The sequence below is a fragment of the Magnolia sinica genome, chromosome 3, assembly GCF_029962835.1.
Source record: "Magnolia sinica isolate HGM2019 chromosome 3, MsV1, whole genome shotgun sequence".
Classification (NCBI taxonomy): domain Eukaryota; kingdom Viridiplantae; phylum Streptophyta; class Magnoliopsida; order Magnoliales; family Magnoliaceae; genus Magnolia; species Magnolia sinica.
The window spans coordinates 15,240,414-15,253,212 of NC_080575.1; the positions used below are offsets into that span (position 1 = coordinate 15,240,414).

General features: G+C 40.5%; 1 protein-coding gene across 3 annotated transcripts in view; it reads left to right on the plus strand.

Moving 5' to 3' along the window:
* The window catches only part of LOC131239589 (protein STRUBBELIG-RECEPTOR FAMILY 6-like), an 81,724-nt gene extending 70,361 nt beyond the window's left edge, over positions 1-11,363 (plus strand). For 2 of the 3 annotated variants that reach the window (XR_009168283.1, XR_009168282.1), the window contains exon 3: positions 11,028-11,363. Coding sequence is in view for 1 of the 3 variants with exons in the window: in XM_058237368.1 (XP_058093351.1) it covers positions 9,866-9,965; positions 11,028-11,341 (414 nt within the window). In the remaining 2 variants the exon portion in view is untranslated. Of the gene's footprint in view, positions 1-9,865; positions 9,966-11,027 lie in introns of all 3 variants that reach the window. The other variant, XM_058237368.1, reaches the window with a different exon arrangement.
* Positions 11,364-12,799: the final 1,436 nt, after the last annotated feature.

A 12,799-nucleotide genomic window follows, 5' to 3' on the forward strand; every position in this document is an offset into this window, starting at 1 on the left:
TATAATATAAATCAGTTCCCTTGGTTTCTGGGATTATCTTCCATTGCATAGTATCTAACATTAATAATTTTTTTTCTAGACTTCTGGGGTATGAATTTGGATATATGGGACTATGGATTATGGATTGCTGCTGCTGGAACTATTAAACAATCGTCCACCCTTTGATGAAACCACAAAACAGAGGTTAGATGAATGGGCGAAAGATGAATTGCAGAAAACTGGTAACATTGCAAAGCTTATTGATAAAAAGATTAGAGGGAGCTATTCTCACGAAACTGAAGAATCATAAGTGAAAGTAGCTTTTCAGTGCATCGATCATAAAGACTACTGTCCAAGGATGGATCAGGTTCTGAAGACGATGGAAAACATCGCGAGAGTTTGTAACGTGTAAACATTGTGAGATATGCTAACTTTTTTGAATCATGTGAATCCTATTGTGGATGTTACGTTGTTTCAAATCCGCATCCTATTAATGTGCAAAGCAAATTATTAACATCCGTACCATTGACATAATAAGCCCCACCATGAATAAGAACTCGTAAAAAAAATCAGGCTGATTTGATCACCAGGTGGGCCTGACGAAACACACAAGGAGGACCCACTGATGAGCAGACCAACCTAATTTTGTGCCATACCATCTTCATGGTGGGGGCATACCGTTTGCATGGTAGGGGTGCCAAATACAGGTGAGAAAAAGTCAGCATGCTTCCAGCCCTAACACATCAGTTCTCTTAAATCATTGATGCATCGAAATGCACCCCTCGTATACTCAATCAAATTAGCTGTCATACAAGAGGAGTACATATGGTATGATACTCTTACGGATGTCGATTATGTGGTATGTGTAGATGTGTTGGGCACTGTGGGGCCCAATGTGATGTATGTATTTTATATCTACACTATCCATCTGTTTTTCCAGCTCATTTTAGAAAATAAACCCAAACATGAAGTAGATCAGAAGCTCAAGTTGACCGCACCACAGGAAACAGTAGGGTTAATGACACCCACCATTGAAACCTTTCTAGGGTCTATTGTAATGTTATCCAACCAATAGACAAGAATGTTAACATGTATTTCAGAATAGGCATTTCAAAATCAACGGCTAAAATGCTTATAGATTTCTGCCAACAGTCTTTAAATGTTCAAAGACAAACAATGTGCCTAACTCGCATTGATCCATGCATTCACATCATGCTCATTTTAAAGGATTAATAATATCTATATTTCTCTAATGTAGGATTATTTATGAATGTAAATATTTGGAATGTGTGGTATAGGAAAAATGTAAGTATTTTGTATATATTTTCTAACTATAATTGATGTTTGATTAGTTATTTGATGTCATCTGATAGTGTATGACGCCTGATAGACACACTTAAATACATGTAAATTCTTGTGTTGTTTGTTGTGACAACTACAACTATCATGAACAAACAATATACACGTACCAATGTGAATTTGTAGATCTCCTCGTCTTGCTAATAGAATTTATGTTTGATTTATGATTTGGACACCTTATGGGTGGTTTTATATGTTTTTCATTAGACTAGAGTTATTTTAGTTAAAAGTTAGTAAACATGGGGGACCACCTCTCTAAGGTGGATTTCTCTAAACAAAACAAAACAAAACAAAATTCAATTGTTTCTTCTTCTTGATGCGATGTGAAGACTTGTTCCATGCGATTTGGAACGAAGATCGGTGTGATGCCTATCTTCAATCACGAGAGTGTGAGGTTTCAAGTTATCAATATTTTGGTTTTTTTCGTCGTGCAAGGTATTTTGTTGAAATATCTTTAGTTCTTCATCCAAAACCTATCCCAACACCTTCCTTTCTTCTTCATTATCCTTTCCCTCAAAACCCCAAGGTTACGGACCAAACCCTAGCCGGCCGGACCCCACACATGTGGCCATACGGTTACACATGCAAGCCATGGGCTGATCCGTACAGCCACACCTCTATTCCCTTTGCATCTTTGAACCCTTCCTCCAAAACCTCATGTTCCCTTGTCCAAAACCCTAATCCTAACCCTAAATTCCAAAATCTCCCAATTTCTCCAAATTCCCAAACCCTAGATTTTCAAATCCTTCAATTAACCTAAAATCCCTAATTTCCTTGCATCCAAAATCATGATTCCAACCTCTTAATACCTAAATCCCTTAATTCCTTTATTCAATTCCCCACTTTAACCTTAATTTCACCTTTTCCCCCAAACCTTCCTAACCCTAGCTTCACTTACACCAAAATCTAGTAACGCCTAGGTAGTATTAGACATTCCCCTTTACAATAGGCCTAACCCTATGCTATTTGAATATTTCTACATACATTATATCCTAGTTTCTCATGTTTAACGGTCTTGTAGGATGATGTTTGGCAACTTAGGCTGAAACTATGCATGTTTTCTCTTAGGATCTTGATATTTGTGATGTTGGTAGCAAGAATTGTAGTTTTCATTAATTAATTTAAATTTGTTGATTGATCTCTTACATTACTTGAGTTCATGCATTGGTCCTGCATCATAATAGCTGGTTGATGGAGGTCTTTGGAAGTAGAAGGATATCCATCAAATTTAATTAAAACACTTTAACAATGAAATCAAAAAAATCTAAGAATTCAAAATGTTGGAGAAACCATTTGAAATTTTTTAATGATGTTAGCCTACTATAAAACACTTGATGGATGGTCTAATCGATAAGATTTGTCCACAACTAAGTTCAGGAAGAACTAATGGATCCATGTCGGTGCATGTAAGGCTTCTACCTCGTCCTAATTCATGTACCTAACAACACCCATATGTCCACCACTAATGTATCCTAAAAAAGTGTGTCAAGGGCCACTACATTAGGACCATGAAATCCTTCCATAGCAAGTTATTTCATAACGGGAATGGTGTTCGTAATAGTCTGACTAAAAACATTACCCTTATGGGCCGTTGCCTTATGAGGATCATTTAAAAAAAAAAAAAGAAAAAAAAAGAAAAGAAAAATACTAAAAAATACTGAAAAATCTGAAATATTGAGAGAATTCCAAATATGTATTCTTTTGTGGTTTTGAACATACTTATGATGGTGTAACAGTCCACTCTTTGGTAAGAATGTTGTCTCGGGTCTCTCGTCCAGTTTGATGATTTTATTAACCTAACATGGTAGAGTGTGTATAGGTTTTTTGGAGCCCCAAACATATCAAAACAAAAGAAAATTGAATTTTGTTGAATTTTACAAACTGGCATTATTCATTCTAGAAATTAGCCAAAGATAAAAATATCAAAATAGTAGAAAAAGAGATGAAAATCTGATCTAATGCATGCATGTGTAGATCTAAAGAGTCTACATATATTCCAACCATCCACTCTCAAAACAAAAGAAAAGAGAATGATTATTGCTGAATTTTATGAACTATTTTTTTTTTTTTTTTGGAATGACGATGTTTATTAAGAAAGTCGCTAAAAGCGAGAAAAAAAATACAAGCGAACAAACTAAAGGAGAAACCATCAGACAAAGACAAACTAAGCTGATTTTACAAGTGAAACCTAATCCCCCAACACAGCTTCAATTCCAGCGATCACCTCCCCTGCCTCGAAGCTACGGTTGTGGAAGCAACGTTGTTTCCTAGCCCCCAAAATGGACCACATCACTACCATGAGAGTGAATCTCCACCTTTCATCCCCCCATTAGCTCCACCCCCATGCCAAGTCCAAAGAAAGTCCTCCATGCAACTCAGCATCACCCAAACCACATTAAAACTGGAGAGAAAATGACTCCAAACCTTCACCACGATGGAGCAATGGATGAAGAGATAGTAAATAGTCTCTCTATCTTTCATACACATTAGGCAAATGTTCGGAAGAATGAAAGCCCTGCTTTGCAAGTTATCAATGGTGAGAATCCTTTTCCTTCCTACCAACCACACAAAGGCTAAGACACAAGGGGGAGTCTCGTATGACCAATGGTGGTATGAAGGTGGCAGCGAGTCGGGATCAGAAGCCTTGATCAAGCAGATCGACGATTTAACTGAAAAAAGGCCAGTGGGGCTCTTAACCTAAGTCATTATGTCTTCCTCTTGGTCGGCTAAACTGACTTTCGAAAGGAGCTCTAAGAAATCATCCTCTTCACTTTTCGAAAGCCTTCTGCAACAGGGAGAGACCCAAACCATTGAACCCCTGACTAAGGAGAAACAATCTGCCACTAAAGTAGAATGATCGAGAGTTATGCGAGTAATGCTAGTGAACTGATCTGCTAGCGTTCAGACTCCACACCACACATCCTCCCAAAAGTGGACTATACATCCATAACCTGTCCCTCTCCTGTCCCGAATCTCCAAATCCATTTCCCTAGCAGAGCAACATTCACAGAAGCTAGAGGTTTTATGCCAGCGCCACAATTCTTATACAACTTATAAACCTCCTCCCATCTAAGTAAATGGAATTTCTTTCCCTCGCAAGCTCCTTTCCAAAGAAACTCCCTTCTAATCTTTTCAAGCCTGTTGAGCACTGCCTTTGTCATATTGGCCATAGCTGGCATATAAGTGTAAGCTGGCCCCCCAGAGACAGGTAGTGACACTTCCAAGAGGATAACTTTCTCTCTATCCTCTCGATCACCCTGTCCCACAGATGTTTCAGTCGCTTCCCAATGCATAATGGAAGACCGAGATAAGTAGAAGGAAAAATGCCTGCTTTATAATCGAAAATCTCTGCTAATCAGCAAAGCTCCACATCTCCTACATTGACCCCTAGAAGTGAAGTTCTGACCTTGAGGTGTTAATCTTGAGACCTAAGAATGCTTCAAAGTAGACATATAGCTTTCGAAGATTGTCCACTGCCTATTCGGTAGCCTCACAAAAGAGCAAAGTATCATTCGTGTACTGAAGATGGCATATCTTTGACCCCTCACTTGCAACTTTGAACCTACTAAACAAACCACCATCAATTCCTTTACGTAACATCCTGGTAAGGGCCTCTACTATCACAACAAATAAATAAGGCAACAAGGGGTCTCCCTACCTCCAATCGCGAGAAGCGTTAAAATACCCTTCAGGAGATCGATTTACCAAGACAGAAAAGGAAGTTGATTAAATGCACGATCTAACCCACCCCCTTCATTTCGCCCCACATCCTATTCTACCGAGCATGTAGTCCAAGAAATCCCAATTGACGTGATCGTAGGCCTTCTCAAAATCTTGCTTGCACACTACACCACCATTCTTTACCTTATGGCTATAATCTATGCATTCGTGCGCCACTAATGCACTATCCAAGATCTGGCATCTTGCCACAAATGTAGATAGGTTTTAAAAAATAACTCTGTTAAGCACATTGCTAAATCTAACAGCGAACACTTTTGCCAAGATTTTATAAGGCCCCCTGATAAGACTATTTGGCCTAAAGTCTTTAAGACGAACGACCCCTTCAACTTTTGGAATAAGAGCTATAGAAGTAGCCCCCATCTCTGCCGGTAATTTACCACTTTCGAAAAATTCAACCACAGTCCATGACATCCTTCTTGATGACATGCTAGTTTTTGAAAAAATAAGATGGGGAAACCGTCCGGCCCAGGGCCTTTTCCCCACACATCAAAGAAAGGGTTGCCACCACTTCATCTTCTGAAATAGGTCTGTCCAATGCTTCAACTTCTTTAACAAAGAAATTAGAGAAATTGAGATTATCCAATCTTGGCTTCCTGCAACTATCGATAGTTAGCAACGACTAAAAGTAATCAACTATGGCATCGCATATACAATCCTTGTATGTAGTATTCTTCAACCAAACATGGTTGGACCTTTGGTGCCATTTGATCTCCTCTTCCTTGGTCTTCTGCTCTAGCATCTGAGAAATGCTCTCTTCTCGTCCTGTCAACGGCCGACAGACCTACCCCTTCTTCAAAACGTCAAGGGCTCGGATTTCTTCCCATAGCTTCTCAAACTCAGCCACTCTTTGCCCCCACCAACTCTTTTCTCCATCTCTTTAGATTCTCCTTTAGCAATTTCAACTTTTTGTAAAGCCTGAAACCAATATACCCTTCCACTTTGAAAGAAGCCCACCTGTCCTCTTATCTTCTGAGCAAAAACCTACACTTGTAGCCATGCCGCTTCAAATCTGAAAGGCTTCGATCCCCAATCTGTCTCAGAAACTTCCAACGTAATAGGCCTATGGTCAGAAACTAACCCTTGGCAGCCTACTCTTAATGGACCAGAGGAAATTTCTGTAGCCAGTCATCGAGACCATAAATGGTCCAAACAAGACATAACTGCATTGACCTGCCCATTTCACCAAGTATACTTTGCTCCTTTCAGAGGCATATCCACCAACTCCCGAGCATTCACCCAATCAGAAAAGGAAGTCATACATCTAGTTACTCTCCTCCCCTTAGACTTCTCGAAGGAGAATTGGACTACATTAAAGTCACCTCCAACGCACCAAGGCAACTTCCACTTCTCTCTAATTGAATTGAGCTCATCCCAGAATGTGTTGCGAAGGGAAGCCCTACAAGGACCGTACACAACAGAAAATATGCCCATTGAAATCTAGATGATATTTCTTGGAGGAGGACAAAGGCAGAAAAGGACCCAGAAACATTATCAACTTTCTTCCATATGTCTGACTTCTAGGCCACAATAATCCCTCGTGACGTTCCTATCGCATCGATAGTAACCCGATCGAAATGCTTAGGCCCCCACAAAGAAGAGACGACACCTGCATCCATACAACGTTGATTCTTGGATCGCTATGATGTTGGCCTTTAGTTTCTTACAAACCTTCCTAACTTGAGCCCTCTTGACCCCGCTGCTTAGACCTTAAACATTCCACGAAAGGATTAGCATTGAGCACCCCCTTTTCCCAGTCTCACCCTCTTACCTCCACTCGACTTTCCTTGATGCTCGTAATTAATGGAACAATTGAGGTTTGTTAGTTCCCTTAAGCCTTTGGGGGGTCTTCTTTGGTTTCACCTCTAGCTACTCTTGTTTTCTCTGAACTGCTTTGTCCTTAGCGAATTGAAGAAATTTGTAAACATCCTCATCCTTAGAGCCGAAAGAAAGGCCTGTCAGACTACCGCTTCGTAGTAGCACATCCTTCGCCAGAGGAACTGATCCACCGATATCGGTCCTAACCATTTGCGTTTTTCAGGACTAGCAAATCTTCTAGGGTCCCAACCATAATGTTCTCCATCTTCACCTAAGAAGATATCTATGCGCGAAGAGGGGTTACATCATAGCATTCTCTAGGGCGTGGACTTTGGCCAGTTCCGTTACCGTGTTCATCTCTCCCCTTCTCGAATTAATATTTGTTGCCATTGGCCCCACTTCTCCATCATGGTCTGCTGAGAAGTTGTTACTCGCCATCGCGAATACCTCATTCTCGGCTTCCCCATCAGCTACTACCAATTCAAGCCCTTTTCTGGTATCGGGTTCCCTCTCGAGCATAACAAGCAGAGAAGAAACTCGCATAGGTTCTTGAAGATCAAGAGGAGAAACTTTTGTCGCACGTGACTTCATAAAGTGGTCGTGAAGGGTTATTAGAACCCTCGTCATGTGCGAAAGAAGTAGATGTCATGTGATCACCATCTGTAACTGCCACGTGCTCCATTGGACATTTGCTTGCTTCGAGAACTCTCACGTGAGTAGACAAGCCAGATGTCTCTACCGCAGCTACGCTCATGGGGATGGAACACGTGTCAGAAATCGATTATTGATTCTTGCTTCGGGGATCTACTTCAGCCCCCAACCCTAATATTTGAGTTTGGTTCGAGGGCGAGTTGGAGAAGTCTGGTGCTCTCGTAGCTTCAGCCCCCAACCCTAATAAAACCCTAACACGTATTTCTCTTATTCCTGTGCTCCCTCGATGAAATAATCTTGTGCTCCCACAACTGCATCTTGTTGATTTCCACGGCTTCCATCTCTTGCCTTCCCTTCATGATCTCTCCAGAAGTCGCCCCATCGGGGGAATTGGAACCCCTGTCTGCTCCCTTTGCACCCAAGAGGGAGAGCTTTTCCCCTCCGATCATCATTGAGATAGACTGAGGGTCTGGGGGCTCCCTTCTTTCATCTAACATGCACCCTAATCACCCCCATCTCTTGTCTGGACTCCGTCGTTGAATCAATCTACTGAACTTCCCCAAGATAGGAGGAAAGCACGGGGAAGAAGTTTGAGTTCCAGAGCTCTAGCGGCGCCTCCCATATGAGAAACCAAGTGTCCTCAACCCTAAAAAAAGAGAATTCCTCCCATCTCCTAACCCGACCAATAGGGCCATTCTTGTGGATCGCACATGCCATGAAGATGCAATCATTGTTCACTTATGGGACGAGCCATAGCCATACATCCTTTGGGCCTATAGGTTTCAGAAAATACATCTTAGGCTTCAGACCACAACATTATTCCAACCACAACTTAATCTCCGAGATGGTGGTCTCCGTGCCTGTAGAAAGAAAAACCAATCGTTGTAAGTTGTAACCAATCCCATGATCTTTCAATGACCAACTCATTCAAACAAACAACTTGTTCCCCCTCCCTCTGTTCCACCCATATCAATATTTCTTTGTCCCCTGGGATGCGCTTGACATTGGAGATTCTGATATCCTCATCTTCCCCTCTTCCCGATTGCAACCTATCTGACTCCTTCTTGCCTTGAGATTTAGGACTTTCGAGAAGAACATCCTTGTAGGACCTGCTACCCTCTTCAATTGTCAAAGAAGCCATTTGATCTACCTCTCTTCCTACCATTCTAGTTGGATTATCCGATATTCTTCTCAAAATAGTTGGTGCCCTGCTTCCAACCTCCACCCTTTCTAGCAAGATATGGTCAAACTCGAGATTACACCACACAAAAAGTGAAAATGATAGAAATAATGCCAAATTGACCTTAAATCTAGCAAGATATGGTCAATTGTGTGTTGTAATCTTGAGTTTGATTATTTCTAGTAAGAAAGAACAAAGGATGTTGATTTCAAAAAAGAAGAAGAAGAAGAAGAACAACAACAACAATAGAGAATGATTTTTTACCTCTTATTTCAATTTCCTCCAAATGTGGCCCCTAGAGCTATGTAATTGATTTTTTACCTTGTTCCATAACCGTTGGTCCAAGGATAAGTCAAAGCTAGCACACAATTAAGTCAATCCAATTTGAGCATGATGGTCCTCTCAGATGGGAGATTCTCCAATGCAAATGTCCAATCAAGTCCAACATAGATGCTCATAAAATAAGTGAACACTCACACTCCCTTGTGGTGAAGAGCGTAGGCAACAAGATGCATGATGTGGAGATTAATCCATCCCAACTCGTCGCTGTTTCCCTGTCACACAGGACAACCACAAAACTGATCCTGGGTTGCCCAAATTTGATGGAGTGGTTATGGAATTTAGGGGGTACTCAAGAGTCGTGATACTGCCGACTCCTTAGCCATGATGGTTGTTGTGTTGATTCCTTCCTCATGGACTAACAAGAGAGATTTCCATTATGGAATCTCTATAACCCACTAAACATTTTATGTGAATAACTCATTCCGGTTTGCGAGACACGCCTGCTTTAGGATTCTGACTGTCCTGATCACTTCCGCCTACGATCAGGCCTTCTTTGGTCCATCTTGGCCATGAAAGTGTCCGCAACCCGCTCTACATCAATTTATTTATCTTCTCTTCTTGCTAACAAGACAATGAATTTCTCTACACAATCTCATAATTGTTATACAAATGATACCATTTTTCTAAGTTACAATTCAACACTTACTTGGACTTGGTCCCAACTGTATCATAAATTAATCTCTTATATTGTAATATACATTATGAAATTCTATTCAGTTTTATGTGAATAAACAAAATATTTGGTGTAGGCTCCAAGGTAGTGTATAATCTAACTCATCAAACTTATTTCATCTACAGTCATTCAATGCAAAGGTCGCAGACTTCAGACAGGTGCAGGATGGTATAAATGCATACCCTCCATATGAATCAGGCTCACGCCGTCATTTTCAGCACCAATGTGAATATTATTAAATCTTGTTTATAATTAGGCATACAATTGTATATTTTTTCTTAGTAAGAAAAAAATGTTTAGATATAGAAATGAAATAAAATTCCCTACCGGCACACTCGCACTTTTTCCAATGCAAAGAAACATAGATCTTATCTTGACTATCTACTTTCTCTAACTTCAATCATGTATTTTAATTAAATATTAATAATGAATAAATTTTCTGTAAACCTCATTACAACTGTATAATCTTTCATAAATAGGTCATTACTCATCAATTTACGTCAAAATTGCATGGTATTGTGCCTAACTATCAAATGGGACCTATTTTATGATATTCAGACATCGTTTAGTACCCAAAACATGGTCCGGTAATCTGAGTGTTGAAAATATTGGTACTTACAGACTGTTGCTAAATAATCTTTTTTACCATTCTTTACTAAACTAATATGTAAATGACATCGTCCAAAGCAAACCATCATGTGGGTCAGTTGGGCCACTGATAGATCAGATATTTTCATGGACCCAAACACTGATTGGACATCTTGATCATGGTCACTATCGGGCCGCATCATTCATCCTGATCGGAAAAGAACTCGTCTATGAATTTGAACTGTCCTACATGTCTAATGCTTTGCCACATTTACTTTGTATCACCGTTGTCTTTGGAGAAGATTTATGATGAAAGTATATCTGTTAGATTAGCCCAATTGTCACTATTACTCAAGTAAGGGTGCACAATCATATTTTAGCTGAACATGGGCCAAAGTTGTTGTCGTGGTCCATATTACTCCTCGATATTTTTCAATTGGTTCAGATTGTTTAAAGGTTCATTTTTTTATATAAAAAAACTACTACACATATATGTAGTCCATTAATATGGACCATATGGGCTCACAGGTCAGCCAGAATCTTTGTGAGGTCCACTAACTGATTGAACAGTTCCTTGACCGTGACCATTCTTAATGGCTGCATCAATTTGCAATAGAATATAAATCAAATCCCTTGGTTTCCTGGATTATCTTCCATTGCATAATATCTAACATTAATATATATTTATTTTTTTTATAGACTTCTATGGTATTAATTCAGATATTCGGGACTATAGATTGCTGCTGCTGGAATTATTAACCGGTTGTCCACCCTTTGATGAAACCACAAAGCAGAGGTTAGATAAATGGGCGAAAGATGAATTGCAGAAAATCGGTAACATTGCAAAGCTCAATGATAAAAAGTTTAGAGGGAGCTATTATCGTGAAATTGAAGAATTATTAATGAAAGTTGTTTTTCGGTGCTTCGATCAGAGAGATTACCGCCCAAGGATGGATCGGGTTCTGAATACGATGGAAAATATTGCAATTTTTTGTAATGTGCAAACATTGTGAGATATGCGAATTATTATTATTTTTTTTCGTTTTTGAAACATGTGCTGTGACGTGACTGTGCAAAGCAAATTACTGAAATCTGTACCATTACATACTAGGACCCAACATGAATAAAAATTTGTAAAAAAATTCAGGCCGATGTGATCACCAGGTGGGCCTGACGAAAAGCACAGGTAGGACCCACTAATGAGCAGACCAGCCTAATTTTGTGCCAGGCCATCTTCATGGTGGGGCCTACTGTTTGCACGGTAGGGATGTCCAACAGAGGTGGCAACAAGTCAGCATGCTTCCGGCCCCACCACATCGGTTCTCTTACATCATTAATGCATCAAAACGCACCCCTCGTTTCCAATACTCAATACAAATTTCTGCCGTACAAGAGCACATATGGCATTATACTCTTACAGACGACGATTATGTGGTATGTGATGATGTGTTGAGCACTGTCGGGCCCAACGTGATGTATTTATTTTATATCCACACCATCCATCTGTTTTTCCAGCTTGTTTTAGAAAATAAACCAAAAAATGAAGTAGATCAGAAGCTCAAGTTGATCGCACCAAGGGAAACAGTGGAGTTAATGACACCCACCGTTGAAACCTTTCTAGGGCCCACTGTAATGTTATCCAACCAGTTGATAAGGTCACTCGGATGAAGGAAAACACAACTTCCTTGCCCCTATAAGATTTTAATGGTAGGTGTTCAATCACCACTGTTTGCTGTGGTGTTGTCCACTTGAGATTTGGACCTCATTTTTTGGGTTGATGCCCTAAAAGGGATGGACGGTGTGTATCACGTTGGGCCCCACAGTGGCCAACAAATCAAGTTGTATGGGGCCCACCGTGATGTATATGTTATATCCACACCGTCCATCCATTTGGATAGATCATTTTAAGACATGAGCCAAAGCATGAGGCAGATCCAAATCTCAAGTGGACCCACCACAAAACAGTGGGGAGAGTGACGCCTACCGCTGAAACCTTGCTAACGTCCACCACAAAACAGAAGACCATGAGGCAGTATGCTAAAGCAGTGGAGTTGAAAGGAAAACGGCAGTGAAAGTCCATGAAACCATTGTATCAAGGAGTTAGGAGACAACAGGAATTGGAGAGTAGTTGAGTAGGCGTTACAGATAACCATCTTATCTCTATCAAAGACATCAAAGCCCATATGATAATTACGCACTAAAAAGCCTACTCGCAAAACCAAACAGTTTGGTTTTTAGCAAATCAACCAATAAAGTAGGCAGGAAACCACTATCATGAAAACATCCTCTTGTGGTAGTTGCATCCAAATGGTCCCCAGGCCTAGTCAGTGTGTAATGCGGGGGCATTTTCACACCTAACTCTAGTGGGGTGGCCTGTGGGATGCAGGGGCATACTCGAGATAGGTGGCTCGCATAACCCATGGATTTGGAGCCCGTAGAGGCGGGTGACTTGTGTGAGGCGGAGCCCATGA